This window comes from Dunckerocampus dactyliophorus, chromosome 1 (genome assembly GCF_027744805.1).
Source record: "Dunckerocampus dactyliophorus isolate RoL2022-P2 chromosome 1, RoL_Ddac_1.1, whole genome shotgun sequence".
Taxonomy (NCBI): domain Eukaryota; kingdom Metazoa; phylum Chordata; class Actinopteri; order Syngnathiformes; family Syngnathidae; genus Dunckerocampus; species Dunckerocampus dactyliophorus.
In genome coordinates this window covers 6,665,869-6,692,002 of record NC_072819.1, presented here as the reverse complement: position 1 = coordinate 6,692,002, position 26,134 = coordinate 6,665,869, and the positions used below count along the sequence as shown (strand labels likewise).

At 38.9% G+C, this 26,134-nt stretch overlaps 2 protein-coding genes and 1 non-coding gene across 3 annotated transcripts; 1 reads left to right on the top strand and 2 right to left on the bottom strand.

Moving 5' to 3' along the window:
- Positions 1-166: 166 nt before the first annotated feature.
- On the top strand, positions 167-15,622 carry klhl21 (kelch-like family member 21). The gene is made up of 5 exons (XM_054791407.1): positions 167-324; positions 6,089-7,147; positions 9,177-9,582; positions 9,667-9,739; positions 12,482-15,622. Exons 2-5 carry the CDS (start codon positions 6,121-6,123, stop codon positions 12,809-12,811), a joined length of 1,836 nt encoding a protein of 611 aa, XP_054647382.1. The 5' UTR covers positions 167-324; positions 6,089-6,120; the 3' UTR covers positions 12,812-15,622.
- Positions 1,487-1,559, bottom strand: trnar-ucg (transfer RNA arginine (anticodon UCG)). The gene has a single exon. It is a non-coding gene; the product is annotated as a tRNA-Arg (tRNA).
- On the bottom strand, positions 13,269-24,736 carry zbtb48 (zinc finger and BTB domain containing 48). The gene is made up of 10 exons (XM_054791395.1): positions 24,113-24,736; positions 21,733-22,016; positions 21,561-21,666; positions 21,341-21,433; positions 21,192-21,278; positions 20,077-20,231; positions 18,712-18,848; positions 17,317-17,481; positions 17,136-17,224; positions 13,269-15,892 (listed from the first exon to the last, which is right to left on the bottom strand). The coding sequence occupies exons 1-10, from the start codon at positions 24,734-24,736 to the stop codon at positions 15,638-15,640; spliced, it is 1,995 nt and encodes a 664-aa protein (XP_054647370.1). The 3' UTR covers positions 13,269-15,637.
- Between the last annotated feature and the right edge of the window lie 1,398 nt (positions 24,737-26,134).

Sequence of the window (26,134 nt, the reverse complement as noted above, 5' to 3'; positions counted from 1 at the left end):
ATAAACATTTCTTAATGAGAATATTATCTTTAGTATGTGTAGGATAGAGCAGACGATGTAGAGTTGAAAACGTTAAGAAATTAAAATAAACATCAGATTACGTAAGTGCCTGCGTATTCATCTTAAGCACTCGTTTCCCCCGCAGTACGCGAAGGCAGCATATGTGGCGGTCCACAGGGTGTCATGGCGTCGAAGGAGGCTGAGCTCCAACTACAAAAACATCACATCGGCGACATCAAAGTTTCATCGACACTCCATTCGTGAGGCTTTTTTTCCTCGAACGAGTCCTGAATATTTATGAGCTCCGGGCGACGACATAAGCTGGTAAGTCGGCTTTGAAGCTCCTTGTTTACCCGCCGAATCTCCCCATACGGCGAATTAGTCGGAACTAACGGGACAGCGAACCGTTCCATGGAATCGTGACGTTAATCTTCAACACACGTTTGAACTTTTAACCAACATATAAACACTGTTTTTCTGTAAGATGTCACAAATATTCAAACGTCACGGGCGTTCTGTCCGGCACATGAACGCCTAAACTGACCTTTAAGTTGATTTAGCAACCAGCCAAACATTCAATGCGTACTAAATCCTGCTAATAGTAGGTTAGCATAACTAGCCTGATGATGTAGCGGTTTATGACTAAGTTTTTTTAAAAGAGCTGCTTCTTGTTTTTGTTCTTCAGACGTGAATTTTAGTTGTATTTTGTCACTCTTTCATGGAGGGGAAAGTTTGTGTAGGCCACATTGCAATGGACATGTATGGTTACCGTGCTGAATGAAGAGGAATGACTGGAATGCACAGCCAACTCTACTTGGTTTGTACAATCACCCCTCAAACTGCTTAAATAATTGCATAACATAAACATAATATCTTTGGGGGGAAAAGCTAAAAGTCAACTCTGAAGTCTTATTTATGTATTATGTTCTCTTATTTTCTCTACTATATTGGGAAATAGGAGTGTAAAGGTGACTATAGGGGTGCTTTTTCACGGCTAGAGGGCTCTCATAATGTTAAAAACTGTATTTAGAAGGTGGTAAATCGTTTTTCTATGCTCTAACTACAAAAATATTCCATTTATAAATAAGAAATCATACGTTGCAGGATTTCACTTATTACAGTCGGTTCTGGAACCATGTAACTGCAATGAACGAGGGATTACTGTACAATAAAAATATGTATATGGATTAACCTGGGAAATTATAGCAGGATGCATACAGTTACGATTATACACGGCACATGAACTTGGTAGAGGGCAGTGGCATGGCGCAAGTGAGACATGTCGGTGTCAATCTGTATATTAAAAAAAATGGAAGTTATTACTATTTAGGGCACCTTCACACCTTCGTTGCCCTGTTCATAAACATCAGGGGTGTCACGATTTTTGGCAGCGAGGGCCAGATAGTGAAAAATGAAAGGATGCAAGAAAAAATCTCTGCATCTCAAAGAACACCTCTAATCTAAGATCTCCCACCCCTAAAAGGCACGACCACAAAGGGACTCGAACCCTCAATCTTCTGATCCGAAGTCAGACGCCTTATCCATTGGGCCACGCAGCCCTACATTAGGTGTTTTGTCTTATACGGATGCCGCTATATTACTCCTGCTACCACCACGACCACTACTAATAATAATAATAACAAATAATAATAATAATGCTAAAAATGATGAACTGAGTGACCTTGAGCTGGTCTGCCTCAGTCGGCAATGAGCTGAATGTGAGTGTCTTTTTATGGTCTGGAGGACCCGGGCTTTATGTCGCTCCACTCGGACGGCCGACGGCAGCTGTCGCTTGCATGGCCGGTCGCCAGTGCGGCATGGAACTACATAACCCCTTCCCCCCTCCTCCTCAATCTGATGTTTTTGGTTGCCCTGTGGCTAGTCATCTGTCTTCCAGATTGTTTCCTTTTGTATGGAACATACTGTAATATTGAACATGGTTAACTTGCATACTTGTGCCCACTTGTGCGCTGTGAATTTCGCTGCTTCAGTCGTAGGGTTTTTCTAAAACAATGAATTAATAAATCACCGCTGTTTGGTGGGTGACTATGGCTTATTATTAGTGAAAAATATGCATACACACATATATATACATATATATATATATATATATATATGTATATATATATTAGCAGATTTTATGTATTTTTGGCCTAAATGCCGCATTTTCATGCATAAAAATGCCTAAAGGAAGTAGAATACAAATATAAGGCATTCAGAAGATGCATTCAAAGACGTTGATGATATGTAGTACTCTACACTGGTCACTAGGTGTCAGAAATATTACATTGATGAGACAATAGCCACCGCAGGAAGTACAGCAATCCATCGCCACTTTGCGCTTAGAATATTGCGGCTTCACTCTATCACGGTTTTGCAAAAATATATGAATGAACAAATCATCGCTGTTTCGTGGTTGACTGCAGCCTATTATTAGTTTTAAAAAATGCACATTGATGCAAATTTTACACATTTTTGGCCTAAAATAAGTATTTTGAAGCATAAAAATGGCTAAATTCAAAGACATTTTGATATACGTATGTAATATTCTTCACTGGTCACTAGGTGTCAGTAATGTTACATTGATAAGACAATAGCCACCGCAGGAAGTATTCTATTGGGTAATAGGAATGTAAAGGTGACTATTTAATGTCTAGAGGGCTCTAATAATGTTAAAAACTGTATTTAGAAGGTCGTAAACAGGTTTTCTATGCTCTTAACAGTGAAAATACTAACCTCGATAAACAATATCCGCAATACTGTATGATATATTTATAATTATAAATAAATAATTACTTAGACTTTGTTCCCCCACAGCATTTCAGCATATCAGGCAGTCAGAAGCCTCCTGAAATGGTTTTTCATGTAGGTAATAAGGTACAGAGGGTCCGGGCATATTCGCAGAATTTTTTTTCTCAACAGAATAACATTCATGCTCAAGACTAAATAGGACTAGAGCCGTCCTATCTAGTCCCGAATAGAGCTCTGTGAAAGATTATTTGTGTCGTGGATGCACCCGACACCACTTTGTTTTGAGCATTCCCACTGTCCCACATGTGTAAAACGAAGTTAAGCACTCTATTATAACAGTAAAAGTTGTGGAGGGGACGATAGTGGCAGCAGCGTATTACCTGACGTCTCGCGGCAGAGCTTCTCTCTGCAGCTGTTTTCTGCTTGTTGCTGTTTGTGCGTCGGTTAAAAGCCCGTCATGATCTATTTTCAGCCAGAGGAGAATAACAAACATGACATGTCTTCTCCAGCCTTGTGTACGGCTCTGGCAGGCTGATTGGATCATTTCAGCACCATGTATCAACAGCGCCTTTGCGGTGATGGATGCTTGTCAGCTCATCGTCGTGTATATACCGTACACCACTTGTCATGTGTTTACACAAATCAGGGGTTGGGCTCAGGGGTTGGACTCGAACATTCGCAGGTCCTCCTGAATATAACCTCCCTAAATCAAGGTTGGAACTTGGCTCCCCTTGGGTTCCGTTCCTTGAGTTTGATCCGTTTCACGTGTAGAAAAATGTGTTGCTGCAAACCACATAGCATAAACAGGAAGACGATTTTGACTTTAAATATTCCATTTTACACTATTTATATACATTTTAATAAGGAGCCACAATAGTGTGCTAAAGTGCTAGTATTGCACTCCCAACGTAACAGCAACATCATGCTGGTTTAGCCTATTTGTTGATGAAAAACTTAGCGATCAAACTTACTGGTGAATAGTTGGTAGAGCTTTATTTTAAGATGTGTAGCAAAGCCTGCTTTTTTTTTTTTCAAACAAAAATTTACAAAGCTGTACACCTGTCAAGGGGTGAGCGCAATAGGCTTAGATTTATGAGGTATTCATGAGTAACGCATTATAATATATCAGGATTGCAGGATATCAAAAATATGTGGTTCTAATAGGAGTCAAATGGGATTAGCTTGAAAACTTTTTCAAAGATGTGTAGTGATGTCTGTCTTTTTTTTTTTTTTTTTTTCAAAGTTGCCCTTGGTGAAATGGGGAGCGGGTTAGAGGCGCTATCATGTCCACGAGGAAAGAGGTTCATGAGCGTTGGAGCACCTCTTCACACACTAGGCTCTGGGGACACAAGGGAACATTCAGTCATGCTAACAATCTAGCAGGCCACAGCACACCTGCAAGTAGACAACATGCTAACTTGCGTGCATACGTAGCGTTGTCTGGTTTTGTGTTGCAGGTTGATTTGCATGCCGTTTGCCCTTGCAGAGAGCGAGTTTGATCCTTTGCAGAGCTCCATGTGTGGCTGCATCGTTGAAACGCCGCTGCACGGAATGCGCGCTAAGTCTCTCTGGCGGCAGACCAGTGACTTTTATTACGACCTTGAAGCAAAAGCGGATAGCTGCTTATTTTCAGAGGAAATGATCTCCAAATGTTAACAAGGATCTTGCCTGTGTGATTAATGATGCCTCATGAGCATGTGCTTAAAAAAATGTAGGCTGCCCCCAAGTGGTGGTTGTTATTTTGTGACACCTTGTGGTCGCAGTAATTCACTGAGTTGAGCGTGTGACGCAGCTAGGCATGATATACAGCATTCCGGACGCTTTTTAATACGGAATACTTACGGAACACCCTTCTGCCTTATGTGCAACTATAAAGATATGATACAGTGCCTATGTAGATTGAGAAACATGTTATTTTAGATATCAGTGTTGTTTAGTTAGGACTGTGGTGTCCAAAGTGCAGGGCAGGGGCCATCTGCAGCTGGCGGGTTGTTTTTTAATGGTCCTTGTCACAATGTAGAAATAAAATTACACAAAAAACAATAATACAAATGGTAAAAATAGAGCAAAAACACAGAATGTGAATACAGCCGGCTGAAATGTTGATACTACAAATAACTAATAATCACACAAATGAGTGTCCTGGAATACATTGTCACCAAAAATGTACAAAGAAAAGCATGAAATTTTTACCAAAAAACATATTAAATGCCTTTTTTTTTTTACATTAAAAAAATCTTTAAAAAAATTTTTTTTACAACAAATAAACTTTTGTAACCTTTTTTGTTTTTTTGCAAACAATTTTTTTTTACAATGTTTGCATTTTTTTTTTTACAAAATTGTTTTGTAACAAAAAGTGATGTTTTTTTTACAAACAGTGAGGATTTTTAAACAATTTTTATTTTTTTTTTACAAAATTGCTTTTTTTAATTAAAAATACAGAATTTCTACATTTATTTTAAACAAGTTTTTACTGTATTAATTGCATTGTTTTGATTTTTCAGTACGTGGCCCTGTGTGGAAAAAGTTTGGACACCCTTGAGAGAAGACACTAATTATGTCCAGCTTGGATATTGTAGCTGCTGCGTCAGCCACTGACTAACTAAATACACACATGTGATTTTTAGTCCTTTTTGAATTAATTTGTTAATACACAAATTAGTTTTGGTGTTAAAGTACGGCTGTTTGAGAATATTTTGGGTGGAATTGATTGTTGATGAAGCAGCTGAGGCAACCAGCAGAGGCATGTTTGATTCGGTTTCTACTATTTAGAGTCCAATATGTCCAAACAGTTAGTCATCCGCTTCTGGGACACCATGAGTCAAAACAACAAAAATAGTAAGTGTGCAGCATGCAGGTGTATTAAATGTCTGCAGCTGTCACAGTGAGTCCATCTTTAATATAAATATGACTGCAGTCAACAAGGAAGTTAGCGTGTTTTGAATGGCCACCTTGCTCATGGTGGCTTACATTATCCCGCCACTGCTACATAACATGGAGTGGGGGAGGTCGGTTGTACAGTCAGTCCTCAAAAGTGCCAGCTCACAACAGGCTAGGTGTTTTCCCCAACCCCCTTCACTCCAAATGGACACTGGCGGTGTATTTATAGCCTCAAGCACACAAGCTATGTGTGTGTCTTGAACGTGGAAAGAGCTGCTCATATCGACCCAGGCTGGATGTTCTGTTACCTCGCTTGGGAGAAGCTCTACTTGAGCTTCGCGGGTTACGGAAATTAACTGTTTGGATTGCTTTTCACTTTGTTTTGACAAGGTGGTCTCAGGGAGGGCGTGGTGAAGGAATCCGATTAATGCGGTGCCGTGTTGACCTTTGTGTCTAGATGTAAACACCGGCCCCGAGCACAAGCACAAGATGGAGAAGCCCGTCCTACAGACGCAGCCGTCTACCCTGCCCTTTTTTGACACGGCCCACGCCTTCAACCTGCTGCGCGGGATCCACGAGCTCCGCGCCGAGAGGAAGTTTTTTGACGTGACTCTGTGCGCTGAGGGCCGTGAGTTCCACTGCCACCGTACGGTGCTGGCCGCCGCCAGCACCTACTTCCGGGCCATGTTCGCTGGGACGCTGCGGGAGAGCGCCATGGACAGGGTGGTTCTCTACGAGGTCTCGGCAGAGCTTTTGGGACTTCTTGTGGACTTCTGCTACACGGGACGCGTCACCGTAACACAGGACAATGTGGACCTGCTGCTGAAAACGGCGGATCTGTTTCAGTTCCCGTCAGTCAAGGAGGCCTGCTGCGCTTTTCTGGAACAGCGTCTGGACGTTTCCAACTGTTTAGAAATTCAGGACTTTGCAGAGGCCTACGCTTGCCGAGAGCTGGCGACCAGCGCTCGCCGCTTCGTCCTCAAGAACTTGATGGATCTGGCCAAAGGGACAGACTTTGAGCGCTTGCCATGGAAGCGCCTGCTGGAGTTTGTGTCGGACGACGAGCTGTGCGTGGACAAGGAGGAGACGGTTTATCAGATCGCCGTGCGATGGGTGAAGGCCGACCTCCAGCGGCGGCTCCACTACTGGCCCGAGCTCCTCCAGCAGGTGCGACTGCCTTTCGTCAGGAGGTTCTTCCTGTTGGCCCACGTGGAGAGCGACCCGCTGGTGTACCTGTCGCCCACCTGCCTCCGCATGGTGAACGAGGCCCGCAGCTTCCAGTCCTGCGAGTACGACCGCCACGACCGGCCGTGCCGCCGCATGCGCCCACGGCCGTCCACGGGACTGGCCGAGATCCTGGTGGTGGTGGGCGGCTGTGACAAGGACTGTGACGAGCTGGTCACCGTTGACTGTTTCAACCCGCAGACGGGCCAGTGGCGCTACTTGGCCGAGTTCCCGGACCACCTGGGGGGAGGCTACAGCATAGCAGCCCTCGGGAACGACATGTATGTCACCGGTAAGTCTTTTTTTATCTTTTGAAGCATTTTTAGATTACCCAGGAGGTGGGTCTGTTCACATCTAGACTAACCATAGATTGTACAAACGGTTTAATCATGAGGAGCAACCAGTGCTTTCCTACATCGCAATAAGTTTGTGTTCTATGGTCATCATCGCATTTTTTCTCTTTGCCATCACTCCTATGGTGGAATCACACACAAAACAACCTATATTATCAATGTGAAAATACCAAAGTAAATAAGGCGACTGAATCAAGTGCACCAGCCGTGCTGTGACACAAAGACAAACAAAACCACAGCGACGGTTCTTTTCACGCCACTGTAAGTTTCCACCGCCTTTAAATAAACTGCAGGCTCTTTGGCTCTCTGGGCGATGGCGATGGCGAAGCAGGGCATGTTGTGCTGCCAAGGCTCATCGCAGCCAGCCACAGCTTTTCCCTTTGAGGAAGGATCTCAAACCTTTGCTGGTGAGACACCGATACGGGCCTCGTAACCTGAGCAGCTTTGGCTCGCTTCATCGCTCACTCAAATAACTGTGCGATTGCGTAACACACGCCAGCCTTCCAGCAAACAAAATTGCTGATAATCCATAGGGTTGGCTGTTGTTTACATATTATGCCATGCAGGTGCTTAAACAGTGCCCAAACCAGTACTTCAAAAACATTTACAAAAACACTTTCATCGCGGTGAACTGGTTTCAGACCTGACTGTGATAAGTGAATTTCCACTAAGTAGGAGTCCTTATTTATAAATGGAATATTTTTGTAGAGAGAGCGCAGAAAACTTGCTTATGACCTTCTAAATACGCTTTCTAACATTATTAGAGCCCTCTAGACTTGAAATAACACCCCTATAGTCACCTGTACACTCCTATTACCCAATATAGTAGACGTAGACACTAAAAGAGAAAATAAGACATATTAGGCATAGGAAACCTGTTTATCATCTTCTAAATACTCTTTTTAGCATTATTAGAGCACTCTAGACGTGAAATAACACCCCGACAGTCACCTTAACACTCCTATTACCCTAAATAGATCGTAGACATAAGAGAAAATAAGCCATATAAGACATAGAAAATCTGTTTACGACCTTCTAAATATGCTTTTAACTAGAGCCCTCTAGACATGAAATAACACCCCTACAGTCACCTTTACACTCCTTTTACCCAATATAGTAGACATAATAAGAGAAAATGAAGACATAAATAAGACTCGTGCTCGTGCTAGGGCAGCCGAGTGGGGGGCGTACAGGAAGTGATGTCGGGGTTCCGAGTTGAGTTTTAGCTTAGTCACAACAGTAGCCTGTTGTTCCGGCGATCAAGTCTGGTGCTTGTGTGTCTTACCCAACATTCCAGTAAGATGACTGACACCTACTGTAGTGACCAATACTACATACCATCACAACGTCTTTGAATACCTCTACCTATTTGATGTCATTTAGCCATTTCTATGGTTGAAAATGCTTCATTTAGGCCAGGGGTGTCCAAATGTTTTCCAGCGAGGGCCACATAATGAAAAATGAAAAAATTGCATCTCACCTTTGGAATATAGGTATAAAATATTATTATTAATCTTTGTAAATGTTCATATTATGACTTCATTCCCATATTTTAACTTTTTCCCCAACCAAATTTTCCAAAAATGACAACTTAATTTTGTTTTGTTTGTTTCTCATAATATTACGACTTTTTTGTATTTATAAATGTTTTCTTTATATTATATTTTTCAGCTATGTGCAACTAAAATTACATTATCTTTTCTCATAATATTACAACTTTATTCTTGTAAAAACTGAGTTTTTTTCTTGCTAGAATCCAACTTATTTCTCATAGTATTTGTAAATTATTTGCATAAAATTGCAGCCGTTGTTTCCTATTTTCGCTGCTTTCTTTTTTTAAATTATCCAACTATTGCAATTTTATAGTTGTAATTTTTTTTCTTGGAATTATGACTAAAACTGCATCTCACCTTTGTGATATAGGTATAAAATATTATTAATAATCTTCTATGTCGTGTCCACCGTCAGGGGGTTCCGACGGCTCACGCCTCTACGATGGCGTGTGGCGCTACAAGTCCAGTGTAAACGAGTGGACAGAGGTGTCGCCCATGCTGAAGGCGCGTGAGTACCACAGCTCGTGCGTGCTGAAGGGCCAGCTGCACGTGGTGGCGTCGGACAGCACCGAGCGATACGACCACACGCTGGACTGCTGGGAGGCGCTGCCGCCCATGCTTCATGCCATGGACAACTGTTCCACCACCACATGCGGCGGGCGCCTCTACGCCATCGGCTGCCTGGCCGGCGAGGACACCATGGCCGTCCAGAGCTACGACCCGGAGAGCAAGCGTTGGTCCATCGTCAACTGCGGGCAGCTGCCGCCGTGGTCCTTCACCCCGAAAACGGTGACCCTCAACGGCCTCATCTTCTTTGTCAGGTGTGGACTGAATGCATTTTACGTGACAAAGGGGTGGAGATGTTGGTTTAGGAGGACCGGATTTGACTTGAGTGTCTGTTGTAGGGATGACTTGGCAGAGGTGGACGTCTATAACCCTCAGAAGAACGAGTGGGACAAGATCAGTCCAATGAACCAGGTTTGTCTTCCGTCATCCTGTCACTTTTTATTTAAGTCAGGGGTGTCCAGACTTTTTCCTCCAGCAAGGGCCACATAGTGAAAAATTAAAGGATGCAACTTCAATATTTTGTAAAGCAAGCTAAGAAGTTATACTATGAAGTTATACTTACACAGTGGTGCGGCTAATTTATGGCTAAATTCTAATCTCGTGACAGCTCCTTTACTTCAGAACTACTACTAATTGTTTAAATACTGTGCCGCTCGCGACTCAATCAGGAAACAGTAGCTCTTTCTTCAGGAGCTGTCAGTGCACTCACAACGAGCTTGTCAACCCATTAGAAATTGCAGAAGGTCATTATATATAACAGTATAACAACATAATAGTCTGACTCACGCCGTCCTCTTGCTAAGAACACTACACTACTAACACTAAATTCATCACACAGCAACCTAACACTCAAAAGGTGTACCTGACAAATATAAGAACATGTACCAATATGAGTTTGAAATGAAAAAACAACAACTTAGTTTTCACATAATCCATTGTGTCTAAGCAACGCATTCATTGGGGCGCTGCAATGACGTCAGCCGCCCTCGGGGCTCCGGGTCCTCTGGCTCCCTCTGGTGGACAGAGGCAGCATTGCAGTGCCATCCACCATTTTCTGTGCTGCTTGTCCTCCAATGAACTGCTCTTCTGGCAGTAAGTCATTATGGGCAGATGTTAAAATAGCTGCTGTTTATTTTAAACTTGTGTTGGTACATGTAATGTATATTTCCTATGTACCTTTTGAGTGTTAAGTTGCTGTGTGATGCGATTAATGTTTGTAAGATGAAACCGTGAGTCAGACTGTTTTGTTGAGTAATGACCTTTTTTCATAGCTCATGATTTGCTTCTGTCAAATAGAGAGCTGCCTGGTCCTCGCGGACTTGTGCGTGCCACAATACCGTAAATCACGGTGTATAAACCGCGCCCGTGTATAAACCGCACCCCCAACTGTACAGCAGAGGGCGCTAAAGTCAAAGCAACTGTCTGACCCACAGACGGCTATTCTAAAGTTTGCTTCTGGTTAATTTCTGTCTGGTCACAGACTTGTCATCGTGTATAAACTGCACCCCGATTTTTGGCGTCTTACCCGTGGAAAAAAAGCGCGGTTTATACACCGTGATTTATGGCATGTCATTTTATGATGGGGACACGTGCAGCTTATACACGGGGGCGGCTTATATAAGAACAGAGCTAGATTTTCCTCTAAATTCAGTGAGTGTGGCTTATACACCGGAAAAAACAGCATCTCAGCTTTGTCATATACGTACTGTCGGTGAAAAAGCCTGTTATTACTGACATCTTCAATCTTTTTTTCCCCCATTTTTGCTTTTTTCTGAAATATTTTCTTAAACATTTTCCTTTCATATTGTTATCAATATTTTGACTTTATTCCCATAGTATAACCTTTCCCAAACGTAATTTTCCAAAAATGACAACTTTATTTTGTTGTCATATTTTTTTTAAAGTACTTTCTTTATAATATTTAAATTCCGTGGTACTAAAATATTAGGAGGTTATGGTAGTAAAATGGCAACTTTTTTTTTAAAGCGTATTATTAGTATGATCTTTGCTCTTTTTTCCCATTTTTTCAGGGATTTTTTGGGGGGGTAATTTTCAATATTTCAAATTTTTATATTTCAACTTTAATCAAAATTATGACTTTATTCCTATAAAATTGCAGCTTTTTCTCTTGTGAGAATACAACTTTTTTTCTCTTAATATTTTGCCTTTATTCTTGTAAAATTACAGCTGTTTTTTTCCCCTCATTTGTGCTGTTTTTTTTGTTTTCCAACTATTTCAACTTTCTTCTTCTTTAAATTTTATTTGACATTTTCTCGCAACAATTTTCCAAAAAACGTTTATTAGTTGTTTTGCTTGTTTCTCATAATATTACAACATTTAAAAATACATTTAAAAAAACGTTTTCAAAGAAAATTTCAACTATTTCAACTTTTTTTGTGGTAAATTTTCATCTTATGATTATGACTTTATTCCCATAATATTTTTTGTTTTTTCTCATAAAGTTACAGCTGATTTTTCCATTTCTGATGTTTTTTAAAAATTTCGGAATTCTGACTTTTATGACCACAATATTTTGGCTTTATTCGTATAACATAACTTTTTCCGCAACCTAATTTTCAAAAATTACAACTTTTTTTTGTTTCCCATATTATGACTTAAAAAAAAAAATTCTTCTCATAATATAATGATTTTATTTTCATAAAATTGTGACTTTTTTATTGTAAGAATATGGCTTTCTTCTCCTAACATAACCTAATTTTCCAAAAATATATACTGTATGTATAAAAAAAAAAAAAAAAATTCGACTTAGACTAAATTTTTCCTCAAAATATTTTGACACTATTTTTGTAAAATTAAGACTTTTTCTCGTTAGATTACAACTTGCTTTTGACTTTATTCTTGTAAAGTGATTTTTAAAATTTTTGCTGCTGCTTTATTTTTAAGTTTTCTTAAATTAAATTATATTTAAATTATATTTTTAGAAATTGCCGTAGGCCTATAAAAAAAAGAACATCCGCGGGCCACAAATTACCCCCGGGCCGCACTTTGGACACCCCTGACTTAAGCTGAGAACTGCACCTGCGTTAAACGTATCCATAGTCAGTTTTCAAAACCTAAAATACATTTAGTGTATTCAAAATGCATAGAATATATTTTTTTAACTTCAGGCTAACATCTCACCTGTTCATCCAGGTCCACGTGGGGGGCAGCGTGGCAGCGCTGGGCGGCAAACTGTTTGTGTCGGGCGGCTACGACAACACATTCGAGCTGTCGGATGTGGTGGAGGCGTACGACCCGGCCACGCGTGCCTGGTGCGTGGCGGGCCGCCTCCCCCAGCCCACCTTCTGGCACGGCAGCGTCAGCATCTTCCGCCAGTTCATGCCGCTGGTGTCCAGCGCCTTCGAGCCCACCGACGTCCCAGACGCCAACGCCATCCACCTGCACCGCCACCAGCGCCAGCAGGCCCTCCACAATCTGAACAACAACCTGAACCAGAACCAGGAGGTGAACGCGGCGCTCTGAGGTTTGGATGCCATCCGCTATCCCCGTGGACCTTTTACGTCACGGCCATGCTGAAACACGAAGAACCCACGCGTCATTTGAACGATGAGCCTCTCAGGCTGCTGTCATCCATATCCGAGGAAACGTCATCAGCATGCAGTGCTCACCTTGTAACCACAGTTCGACTGTGTGCCTTCATTTCCCGCCGCCATTCATCCAAAATGCTAATTAGCAAGCTGACTTGTCTTCGGCTGTGTCTCAACTGGCGCACTTCCGTACGTGCGTTCAAGTGCGCTGTCAGTACCCGCAGCTACGGGTACTTTCCACCCTCGGTAGTCGCCATCTCGGCTAATTAGCGGAAAGGGGGGGACTAACGCCAGTGGTTGCAATTGATAAAAAGGAGAGAAGAAAAGGATAGGCTGGGATAGGCTCCAGCATGCCCCTGCAACCCTAATGAGGAAGAAGCGGTATAGAAAATGGATGGATGGATGGAAGAAAAGGAAGCGGGTATATGTTGCAGTCGCTGTTAAGTGCTGGTAAGTGCGCAACAAGCAGTTCACTTTGGAACTACGTACACAGTGCCCACAGTGTTTTTTTGTTTTTTTTTATTAATTTGCGGCACATTCTAAATATATAATTAAGAAGACAAAAATAAAAATGAAAAAAACCAGCAAAAAGACAAAAATCAGCAGTAAGTTTACAAGAGTAAAATCAAAATATTCACACCTTTTTTTTGATCTAACAAGAAAAAGAAAAAACATCATATAGTTGCATAAAGTTGAATATGAAAGAAAAAAAAGGTTTTTAAAAAGTTGTATTTTTTTATGAGAAAAAAGCAAAACGAAATAAAGTTAGAAATTTTGGAAAATCAGACTGGAGGAAAGTTATAATGTTAGAATAAGGTCAAGAATAAGAATAAGGTCAAAATATTATGGGAATAAAGCCATAATACTACAAGAAGAGAATTGACAAGATGAAAGGTGAAATTGTTTTGGGGAATAAGAGTGGTTATATTGTAAAGAGAAAAAGTTTAAATATTTATTAAAACATTTCCATTTTTAAAAGTCATAATATTACAAACTAAAGAAAATAAAGTTGTCAATTTTAGAAAAATGTCAACTCTTGGCTGCTAAAAGGACGTGATTTTTCTTCACAGTATCACAAGTTTATTCTCATAAAATGAAACTTTCTCGTTAGAATACGACTTTTTTCTCTCGATATTTTGACTTTATTCGCATAAAATTTGTTGTTTTTTCAATTTCTGCTGGGGGGGTTTCCCAACTATTTAAACGTTTTCTCTTTCTCACTTTATATCCATAATATTCTGACTTTTTTCCCATATTATAACTTTTCCCCCAACCTAATTTTCAAAAAATTGAAACTTTGTGTTTTTTAGTTTCTCATAATATTACGCCTTTTAAAAAAAAATGTGTTTTAAAAAAAAAAATTTCAAGACCATGCTACTAAAATTATTTTTTCCTCATAATATTGAAGTTTATTCTTAACATTTTTGGAAAAAACATTTTCTTGTAGCATTTTTCCAAAAATTACAACTTTATTTGTTTGGTTTGTTTCTCATAATATTTCAACTTTATGCTACTTATTTACATTATTTTCCCCCATAATATTACATTATGCAGAATTATGTTTTTTTCTCTTAATATTTAGACTTTATTTTTGTAAAGTTATGGCTGTTTTTTTCCATTTCTGCTGCCCCCCCCACCCCAAAAAAAAATATTTAAACTTTCTTGTAAACTTTCTTCTAGTAATTCTGACTCTATTCTCATTATATTTTGACATTTTCTTGTCATGTTTTTCCCAAAATTACAACTTTATTGGTTATTTTGTTTGTGATTAATATTCCAAATATTACAACTTTTTTAACAAACATTTTTCTTTAATATTTCAACTTTCTGCTACTTATTGACATTATTTTTCCCCATAATGTCACATGGGTATTCTTGCAGAATTATGGCTTTTTCTCCTTAGATGACAATATTTTTCTCATAATATTTAGACTTTATTCTTGTAAAATTAATGCAGATTTTTCAGTTTTTCTTTTTTTTTTCTTCTTAAGTCTTTAAATTAGATTTTTATAGTGTGCCTGCAAGCCGCACTTTGGACACCCCTGTATTTCATGAACCAAAAAGGACCCCCTTCCAACAACACCGACAATGGTACTCGTGTGCGTTGGGCGACAGAACCGCACGCCACGAGCTTGGTGCGACATTTACATTCCGTCAACGACAATCAGCGCTAATAGTTTACACTGATCTTGAATACGCCAACGTGTGCAGTTGCTGCATTGATTAAGAGGGATTGATAGAATAGTTAGCAGAGGGCGCTGACGGTTCATCGGCGCATGGGAAGCTGTGCATGGAAACAGGAGTCCTTAACATCCAAACTTCTTTATGGTTCTGCGTCCATCCAATGTTTACAGCGTGTTTAGCTGGAAGTGACGGCGAGGTGTACTCTACTAACCCAAAGAGTCAAGTGTCTTTTTGTGTGTGTGTTTTGGGTTTTTTTTACAATGAAAAACAAATGCATGAGTGTTTTAAATGTATTTAAGCAAGTGCAGAGTGATGCATTCACCTGGAGTGTATAAATGTATGTCTATATTTAAAATGGAAAGTCAATCAGACGTCTGTGTTCTGTTTAATTCCAAATAAGTGTTTGTTGGACTGTCCGTGGGTTGTGGGGGGGAGTTTTTGTGTGTTTTTTTCCTTCAGGTCAGCAGCGGTAAGTCTCATTCCCTCCATATGCAGTATGTTACAGTGGATACCATGGCCTTCATATTTCATCATGTCTTTTCCATCAGTGTTGCAACGTGAACTACATGCGTCTGCTCTACTCTATGATCACTCGCACCACGCAGTCCAGGCCCAGCTCAGCGGAAACGGAGCTTGTCGCCTCCTCGGGTCCTGCAGGGACCGCCTCCTGCGGCTGGGCCAGCGTTTCCACGGTGACCGTGGAGGTCTCGGTTACTGCTGCCACCGTATCACCTTCTCCCTCCTCCTCCACGACCACATTCCTCAGCTTCCTCTGACGCGGGTTGTAGTTCTCTGTGCGCTTGTGGATCTGAACGTGACGACGCAGGTGGGCCTGGGTAGGAGATGCAACAACGACGATTAGAAATATCCTCAGTCCCCTTTGAGCGTGTTCAAAGCAGCGCCGTGTAGTACAGTGATGGCAATTTCTGCTCCTTTGAGGGAGTCGGTTCTTTAGACTGGGCGCCCTAAAAAGACCTCAGATTTTTTTGTTGTACAGTACAGTTTTGAATTCCGTGGCTTCACTCTATCATGTTTTTTTTTTTTTAAATATACCAATTAAATCATGCCATTTCATGATTGAATAAGGCCTGTTATTGGTTTAAAAATGCTTATTTAAGCAAATGCGACATAGTTATTTGCCTAAATGAAGCACTTTCAAGCATATAAATGGCTAAATTATGTAAAATACAAATATAAGGCATTCACAAGACCAATTCGAAGATGTTGTGATGATATGTCGTATTCTACACTGGTCACTAGGTGTCAGTAATGTGAGACACAAGCACCAGACTCAGCTCCTCCGGATAGCACCGGACCACATTTGAGTTTTATGTCTTAAATGTCTTTTCTCTTAGTATGTCTACTATATTGGGTAGTAGGAGTGTAAAGGTGACTATAGGGGTGTTATTTCTTGTCTAGTGGCTTTAATAACATTTAAAAGCGTATTTAGGATGTTCTAAATAGGTTTTCTATGTCTTATTTTATCTTATGTCCTCTAAAGGGACAAAATATAATATGGGAATAAAGTCAAAATATTGATCATAATATGACAATAACATTTACGACAATTATTTAAGAAGTAAGTTGTACAAAAAAAAAAAAACAATAGCAAAAAATGGGAAAAAGGGCTGTAATTTCATGAGAATAAAGTCAAAATATTACGAAAAAGTGATTCCAACGAGGAAAAACTGCTCAGTTTTACAAGAATACCTAATATTCTGAGGAAAAATGTCATTTTAGTAGCATAGAGTTGAAATATCCAAAAAAAAATACATAAGCAAAATAGTGTAAAAAGTTGTAATATGCAACACAAACCAAAACAAAAAAGTCATTGGAGGGGTTACGTCTCAAGCAAGACTGAGTGAGCGCACCTTCGTTAGAGACCCAGAAAAATATTATTTATTTTTAAAAAATGGGTCTGAATACTCGTCACTTAGACACTTTGTGGTCAACGCTGATCTTTCCTGCTACTTCGTCTTCTCTGGCAGAGCAGGTGAGGTGTGTCAAGGTGCATAGTTACACTGCCATCTACTGTACGGCATTGGAACCACAAGCTACATTCACAGGAGTTTTACCTGCCGGGTGAACTTGTATCCGCAGTCGCCGCATTCAAACTTCCTCATGCCCTTATGGCGCCGCAGATGAACCCTCAGTTGCTCTTTGGCTGGCGGGGTGGGGGTGGGGGGAGACACATGTGGCGCTCATGTCTGATATTGATGGTTGGTGAAAAGATGGCGGGCGTGTTGGTGTGTTTACCTTTAAAGGTCTTGTTACAAATGTGGCAGCAGTGGGGGCGACCCTCCTCGTGCTTGCTGGCCTTGTGGCGAAGGAGGGCGCCCTTCTCAGTGAAGCGCTGCTCGCACACGTCGCACGGGAAGGGACGCTCGCCCGTGTGCGTGCGGTGATGTTTGTCCAGGCTGGCTGGCGTGCAGGGAAGAAAAAGAGTGTTAGTCTATTCTTATTCTCATGAAATTGCCCCTTTTTTTCATTGGATTACAACTTTTTTCTCTTATTTTCACTTTATTCTCATAAAATTACAGCTATTTTTTTTTTGTTTTTAATTTTCCAACTATTTCAACTTTCTTCTCATATATTTTCTTCTTGTAATTAAGACTTTATTCCCATAATAATCCCCAACCTAATTTTTCAAAAATGACAACTTTATTTTTGTTTTTTGTTTCTCATACATATTAGTACTTTCAACAAAAATGTCCACAGCCTAATTTTCCCAAAATTGCTTTGTATGTTTCATAGTATTATGACTTTTAAAAAAAATAATATTTCACTCTGCTATAAAAACGGCAATTATTTTTCCTCATAATATTACAAGTAAAATAAGACGAGTAAAATTGCAACTTTTTTCTCTTAAGAATATAACGTTTTTTCTTAATATTTTGACTTCTCTTAAAATGTTCTCCCATTTCTGCTAGGTTTTTGAATTTAACTATTTCTTCTCATAACTATGACTTTATTCCTTTAATATTTTGACTTCATTCCCATATTAATACTTTTTCCCCAGCCTAATTTTCCCAAAATTACAACTTTATTTTCTTTTTCTCATATTATTACTACTTCTTTAAAAAAATTACATTTTGTCTTTAATATGTCAACGCTATGCAACTGAACTGACATAATTTTTCCTCATAATATGAGTTTATTCTCTGAAACGTTTTTCTTGTTAGACTACGACTTTTTTCCTCAATTCTTTGACTTTCTTGTAAAAAAAAATATATATACATATATATATATACAGTATATATATATATATATACACACACACACACACACACGTTTTTTTTCCATTTTCCAACTATTAAAATTTTTTTTCTTGTAAGTATTCTTATAATTATGACTTTATTCCCGTAATATTTTGACTTTATTCTCGTAACATAACTTTTTCCCGCAACCTCTTACAACTTTTTTCGTTGTTTTGTTTCTCCTAGTATTATAACTTTTTTTTAATTAAATTTTTTCTTTAATATTTAAACTGTATGCTACTAAAATCATTTTTTTTATTCTCGTAAAATGGCGACTTTTTTCTCATTAGAATAAGACTTTTTCTTAATATTTTTCATTTATTCTCGTAAAAAAATAATGTTAGCACCAAAAACGAAGCAACGCAAGGCCAGCGCGGCGTAACCGGGTGCTTACCTTGTGTTCTGAAGGTTTTGCCGCACAGGTGACACTGGTAGGGGCGCTCGCCGCTGTGCACGCGTAGGTGCATGTTGAGGTTGTTTTTCTGGGAAAAGGCGTGGCTGCAGATGCTGCACACGAACGGACGCTCGTTTCTGGAAAGAGAGTTGATATTGGGTGCTTTTGTAGCGATACTTTAGACACATCCTCACTAAGGTCACTGGGGCATCCCAGCTGACTTTGGGCGAGAGGCAGCACATCAACATGGAAGTTACTGTATATACATTTCAAGACAAAACTCTCTCAGGTAAAAAAAGCCCATTATTAATGTCAACTCCACTCTTTTTTTCCCATTTTTGCTGCTGTTTTTTTAATTATAATTTTATACAGTATTTCAACTTTATTCTTAAATAATCATCTTAATTGTTTTCTCATAGCATTATGACTTTATTAACATAATATTGTAGCATTTTCTCCAACTCAATTTTCCAAAAATTACAACTTTAATAGGTTTTGTTTCTCATAATTACGTTTTTTTCTTTAATATTTCAACTCTGCTACTAAAATGACATTATTTTTATTCTCATAAAATTGCAACTTTTTTTTCATTACAATACGACTGCTTTTCTTCATATTTTGAGTTTATTCTTGTAAAAAAAATAAGTAATTTTTTTTTTAATTTTCCAACTATTTCAACTTTCTTCCTGTAAATGTTCTTCTTGTGATTATGACTTTATTCCCATAATATTTTTACTTTATCCTCGTAACATAACTTTTTAGGCAACCTCATTTAGAAAAAATTACTATATTCTACTATATAAAATAAATATATTCGTTATTGTTATGTGTGTTTTAATAAGACTACGACTTTTTTTTTAAAGTCTCTCTTTAATATTTAATACTAAACTTTTATTTTTCCTCCTTATTTTGACTTTATTCTTGTAAAATGATGGCTGATTTTTGCTGTTAATGGGTTTTTTTTGTTAAATGCTATTTTTAGAATGTCCTGAATGCCAATTAAAAAAAACAGCCACGGGCTGCAAATGGCCCCCGGCTGCACTTTGGACACCCTTGAGCTAACTGGATAAAAACTCTTCCAACTACTGGCCTGGCATGCATATTTCACCGGTATTACTTGTGCGCTTTGGAAAAAAAATGCATAAACAACACAATTAATATACTGCAATAGTGTGCATTGTGGTCATCTGACAGCTTATATGTAAATAGTTTTATATATATTTTACACTAAGAGTTTGATGACATGGTCAAGGAAACTGTCGTCCCTTTTGTCCAAATATTTATGTTAACGTACTTCCTGCTGCTCCCAAGCTAAGTGAGTTTGGCGTCCTCTAGTGGTGGGATGTGGTAGTGCGGCAGCTGTACCTGTGGATGGCCTTGATGTGCATCTGCAGGCCGTTGCGACTGGACGCGCGGTGGCCGCACTCCTCGCACACAAAGGGCTTTTCACCGCGATGTTTGGACGCTTCGTGCACTCGCAGCTCCGAGCGCGTCAAGAAGCCTTTGGGGCACTGAAGACACTGAAAGACAAGCCTGCCTGCTGAGCTCTTTTATTCACGCTCGACCGCGTCGCCACCTGCCAACGCGTGCAGTCATTCTGATGAGTGTCACAAGCATTTTTAACAAGAGCGGGATGCTCCTGTCATTTCAAAAATCTTTGTGCAACATTTTTGGAGCAGGTCTATCATATAGAGGATCTTTGACTTTTTCCTGTAGATACCTAAAACAGAGTGTTCCTATCATGTTCACAATCTTTGATTAGTGTTTTTGTACAAGATTACTATAAACACCAGAGTGCTCTTGTTATACAGTATAGTATCTTGGACTAGTGTATTTGCTGTTGATTCCCAAAAACAGCAGATCGCTCTTGTCATGTAGACAACTCGTGTTTTTGAGGTTGCTCCTTAAAAACAGCGGAGCGCTCCTGTCATCTTGGACTTGTGTTTTTGCAATCAGTCCTTAAAAACAGCAGAGCTCTCCTCTGTTCTTGCAGTCGGTCCTTAAAAACAGTGGCACCCTCCTGTCATATAGAGGCTCTTGGACAAGTGTTTTTGCAATCAGTCCTTAAAAAGAGCAGAGCGCTCCTGACATACAGAGGGTCTTAGACTCGCAGTTTTGTACCAGTTTTCTAAAAACAGCAGAGCACTCCTTTCAGTAAAAGGATCTTTGACTTATGTATTTGTACAAGATTATAAACGTACTATAAAGAGCAGAGTACTCTTGTTATATAGAGGATCTTAGACTTGTGTTTTTGCTATAGATACCTAAAAACGTCAGCACTTTCCTGCCATATAGATCTTTGACTCGTATTTGTACAAGATTACTGTAAACAACAGAGCGCTCTTGGCATTTAGAGGATCTCGGACGAGTGTTTTTGCTTTTGATGCCGAAAAACAGCAGATCACTCTCGTCACGTACTGTAGAGGATCTTTGACTGGTGTTTTTGCCGCGGATGCCTGTCCTGGATGTCTCACACCTACCGCGTGTGGTTTGGGGTGTCCGTGGACCTTCATCATGTGACCTGTCAGGTTCTTCTTGTACATGAACTGCTCGGCGCACGTCGGACACTACAGGATGAAACAAAAACACGTCATGTGTAATCACCTAACGCGGCGTCACGTGCACCTACCTTGTAGGGCATCTGTCCCGTGTGGGAGACCACGTGCGCACGCAGCGCCTCTCTGCCTCCGAACGTCGCCGAGCACGTCTGACACGTGTACGTCTGGAATCCACATCAGTGCGTCATAAATGATATATTTCATACATTTATTCACATGGTAAACACAAATAGTCTGTTCCAGGGTCAAGCTGTGGCCATTTATAAGCTATGCAGCAGTACTTGTCCTCACCTGTGTGGTGGTGCAATGTCTGAGCTGGTGGATCATGAGATTCTCTTTTCGGAAGTAGCGCTTCCCGCATTTCTGGCAGGCAAAGGGTTTCTCTCCGGTGTGTCGTCTTTGCAAAAAGGCACAACATTAGACACGGTTTCCGTGCTAACACGCTAACAGCGGCGCCGTCTACCTGTTGTGGACTTTGAGGTAGTATTTGCTCTTGAAGACTTTGCGACAGACGGGGCACCGCGCAGAGTTGTCCGACTCGTCACCCGCCACTTCGCCGTCGTCGTCATCATCGGCCATCCCATCCGACGTGAGCTGGTGTCGCCTGGCTCTCGATGCGGAGGATGACGGCGTCTCGCCAGGAACGGATCCGTGAGCGGGAACGTACTCCTCGTCCGAGTCCGGGGCGGCGGTCTCAAAGTCCTCGCCTGCATCCTTGTCGTTTATGTCGATCAGCGGCTCATTAGCCTGCAAAGAGGTCATATTTTATTCCTGCATGGTGTAAGATTTAAATATGTCATAATTGAGTATAAATACTCTCAACATACAGTATTTTAAAGGGCTCTTTCTGGACTAACTTGCTGTCTGACAACTCCTTGACGTTCCTTGAATTGAATGATTGAAATTCTACCCAGTAACAAGCATTTGTGCAAGCTTCACCAGGGAAAACCATTTTCTATTTTTTTCTAAAATTACCACCAGAATCAAGCTACAACATAAAAATAAATAAAGGTCAAATATTTATGATTTAACGTGACAAGATTTTGAAAAAAATATTTTAATTATTTACGGTAATAATGAATTATTAATAGTAGTAATATGCCATGAAAAGAAGTAATGTTCAGAGAAAATAGTCGCAATACTACAATTAAAAGTTGTAATTTTTTTAACTGATGAGAAAAAAATTACAAGAAAATAAGCTGTATTATTAATATTCATTCATTCGTCATATATTAACATGAATTTTCCAAGAGTAAAGTTTACGTCATAAATCACGTGAAAAATGTTAAATTTACAAGAATAAAGTTTAAATTTTCGGAGAAATAAATTTGAGAAAATAAGATGTAATACTATGATTGTGAGAAAATCAGCTGTAATATTACAATAATAATAGTAGTTACATATTCATATATTACCCCCCCCCCAAAAATATATACATTTCCAAGAATAAAGTTGTAATTTTAGGAAACCATTTTTTGACAAAATAAGCTTTAATTTTATACAAATAAAGTCATATATTACCAAAAAAGGAAGAAAATTTCCAAAAATAAAGTTGTAATATTACAAGATTTATGTAATAAAATCATGAGAAGTATTGCACATATCCAAAAATAAAGTTTTAATTTCAGGAAAAACATTGTCAAGAAAATAAGCTGTGGTATTATAAGGATAAAGTCATATATTACCAAAAAAATGTATATTTTCCAAGAATGAAGTTGTAATTTTACAATATTTAGGATATAACATCATGAAAAAATGTAAATATACAAGAATCAAGTTGTAATTTTAGGGGAACATTTTTATCGAGGAAATACGATGTAATATTGCAAGAATAAAGTTGTCATTTTACAATATTAACGTCATGACATTACGAGAAAAAATCCCAACTATTTCAAATTTTCAAGTCCTTGTAAATTCTCTTCTTGCAATTATGACTTTATTCCCATTATATAACTTTTTCCCCAACCTAATTTCCAAAAAATGGCAACTTTATTTCGTTTTGTTTGTTTTTCATAATATTGTGACTTTAAAAAAAACATTTTGTCTTTAATATTTCATTTCTATGCTACTAAAATGACATTTTTCCTCATAATATTACGAGTTTATTTTCGCAAAACTGCAACTTTTTTCTCGTTAGAATCTGACTTTCTTCTCTTAATATTTTGACTTTATTCTCGTAAAATTACAGCTGTTTTTTATTTATTTTACAACTATTTAAACTTTTCATTCAACTTCTTGTAATTATGACTTTATTCCCATAATATTTTGACTTTATTCTCGGAACATTTTAAGTTTTTTCGTGACCTAATTTTAATTTTTTTATTTCAACTTTATGCTACTAAAATGAAATTATTTTTGCTCATAATATTCTGACTTTCTCACTAGATTACATCTTTTTTTATCTTAATATTTTGACTTTATTCTTGTATAATTACTGCTAGTTTTTTTCATTTTTGCTGTTTTTTTGTCAAATTATATTTTTAGAATATATATTGTTTTCAAGAATAAAGTTGTAATTTTACGAGCATTAAGTAGAACATTTTTTTTTTTTAATAAAGCCAGAATTTTAGAGACTAATTTTACAAGAAAAAAACGTTTTAAAAAGTCATACTACTAAATATATACCCGAAAAAAATACTATTGGTAATATTATACCATTTTTGTCTTGTAAAATTTAAACTTTGTCTAATAGTTTTATCATTTGGTACATTCCACCTCCAGTGAAAAAAACATGGAGTTGGCCCTGCCCCTTTGCAGCTTTACAGCTACCACCCTCCATGAAGACTGGCTACCAGATGCTGATTGGCAGGCTGGTTGGCAGGCTGGTTGTGTTTATTGGGTACCTGACTTCCATCAGTCGTCTGCTCAGTGATGTCATAGCAAAGAGGAGGCGGAGCGTCCTCTGTGACATCACTGGCGGTGTCCTCGTCTGGCATCAGCCGTCTGGGACCTTTCACCACCCGGCCTGAGCGTGTGGTGGCGAGAGCGCTCATGCTTCCCGCGTGTGCATTCGAGCCGGACTCCTCTTGGGCAGACGTCGCACTGTTAGCGTCGGAAAAGACGTCGGCGGCCTCCGTCTTTCTGGGCCTGCCTCGCCCTCGCTTTGGATGGGCATCCGCAGGCGTGTCTCTGAAGCGCTGACACAGCGCTACCACCTCCGGGACACACAGGCTGGACGCCGCACTCTGCACCTTGTCCAGGACGCCAGGGTCCAGCTTGAGTTGTCCTGTGTAGACAAAGTCCAGCAGGAGCTCCAAGCCCTCACCGGAGCACTCGTGGAGGCTCAGTTCCTCGCCGGCGGACATCTCAGTGCCCTGGAAGGTTCCACTGAAGCAGGCGAGGACGCCGCGGTGGGCAGCGTAGACCGCACCGTCGGACACTTTCAGAAGGGTGTCGCAGAACTTCCCTGCCGCCCTCTGCTGGTTCAATGTGGACAGGACACGCTGGGCATGCTCAGCTGCATGCATTTCTGCTGAAACAATGCATGAATGCGAGTTACAATATTAGTAGGTTTTCACAAGTATTTAAAATTATAAAATTAATTAAATAAATAATATTAAATAGCATGACATTTTTTATTTAAAAATAAATGTGTACAATGTTAATTCATGTTTTTTTCTATTCCAAATATTTCAATTTTCACCTGAAATAATCTGTGTAAATGATGTTCTTTTCATAATATTATGAATTTATTCCCATAATATTATAACTTTTTCCCCAACTTAATTAAAAAAAAATTACAACTGTATTTTGTTTTGTCTGTTTCTCATAATATTACGACTTTAAAAAAAACTTTAATATTTCAACTCTGTGCTACCGAAATGACATTATATTTCCTAATAATATTACTAGTTTATTCTTGTAAAATTGCAACTTTTTTCTTGTTAGAATGCAACTTTTTTTCTTAATATTTTGACTTTATTCTCGTAAAATTATAGCTGTTTTTTTTTTTTTTACAACTATTTCAACTCTTCATTCAAGTTCTGGTAATTATGACTTTATTCCCATAATATTTAGACTTTATTCTCTGAACATTACAAGTTTTTCCACAACCTAATTTTTCCTATATTACAACTTTATTCATTGTTTTGTTTTCCACAATATTACAATGTTTGAAAACTACATTTTTTTCTACAATATTTCAACTTTATGCTACTAAAATTATGTTATTTTTGCTCAAAATGTTATGACGTTATTCTCGTAAAATTACCACTTTCTCGCTAGATTCCAACTTTTTTTTATCTTAATATTTTGACTTTATTCTTGCAAAATTACTGATTTTTTTCCATTTTTGCTGGTGTTTTTTTTGTGTTTTCTTGTGAAATTATATTTTTAGAATGCACCTTGGGCCGCACTTTGGACACCCCTGATGTATGCAATTGTCCATTAATGCCAAACAATCAAATAAATGTTTATTAATTGATTAAAATAAAGTAAAATCTAGCAGAACAAATCTGAAATTTTGTTTTTTTTTCAGTGCAGAGCAGGGAAAAAGGGCACAATCAAAAATTGTATAAATGCATGAATAAAATATAAATCAATTCTATTAATTTAGATTTTATTTCACATTGTAGTTAATGAAAAGTTCCCAATGTATGTATTGAATGGACTTCATGAAGTATCACTATATGACGAAAAAATAATTGTAACAGATGCTTCCTACTCTCTGCAGTTGACTAAATAAGGCTCCCGTGGCCACTACATGAGGAAATTTGATATTTTCCCCTCATGTATTCACTTAAACCAAAGACTTGTATTTATAGTTTCTAATTCTATACAAGTAATAACACTCCGTACTATACAGAGTTGTTTTAACGGCAAACCTCGACGTTTACTCCCTAGCATGCATTTTTCAAGACGCTCCC

What these genes read in the sequence shown, in the direction of transcription:
- zbtb48 (XM_054791395.1), bottom strand. Translation starts at nt 24,736, where the DNA reads ATGCATGCAGCTGAGCATGCCCAGCGTGTCCTGTCCACATTGAACCAG. An exon ending in GACACCCCAAACCACACGCG is followed by an intron (nt 20,232 to 21,191) that starts GTAGGTGTGAGA and finishes CTTGTCTTTCAG; the next exon opens with TGTCTTCAGTGCCCCAAAGG. An exon ending in GATACAAGTTCACCCGGCAG is followed by an intron (nt 15,893 to 17,135) that starts GTAAAACTCCTG and finishes TCTCCTACCCAG; the next exon opens with GCCCACCTGCGTCGTCACGT.
- klhl21 (XM_054791407.1), top strand. Translation starts at nt 6,121, where the DNA reads ATGGAGAAGCCCGTCCTACAGACGCAGCCGTCTACCCTGCCCTTTTTT. An exon ending in GAACGACATGTATGTCACCG is followed by an intron (nt 7,148 to 9,176) that starts GTAAGTCTTTTT and finishes GTCCACCGTCAG; the next exon opens with GGGGTTCCGACGGCTCACGC. An exon ending in GGCCTCATCTTCTTTGTCAG is followed by an intron (nt 9,583 to 9,666) that starts GTGTGGACTGAA and finishes TGTCTGTTGTAG; the next exon opens with GGATGACTTGGCAGAGGTGG.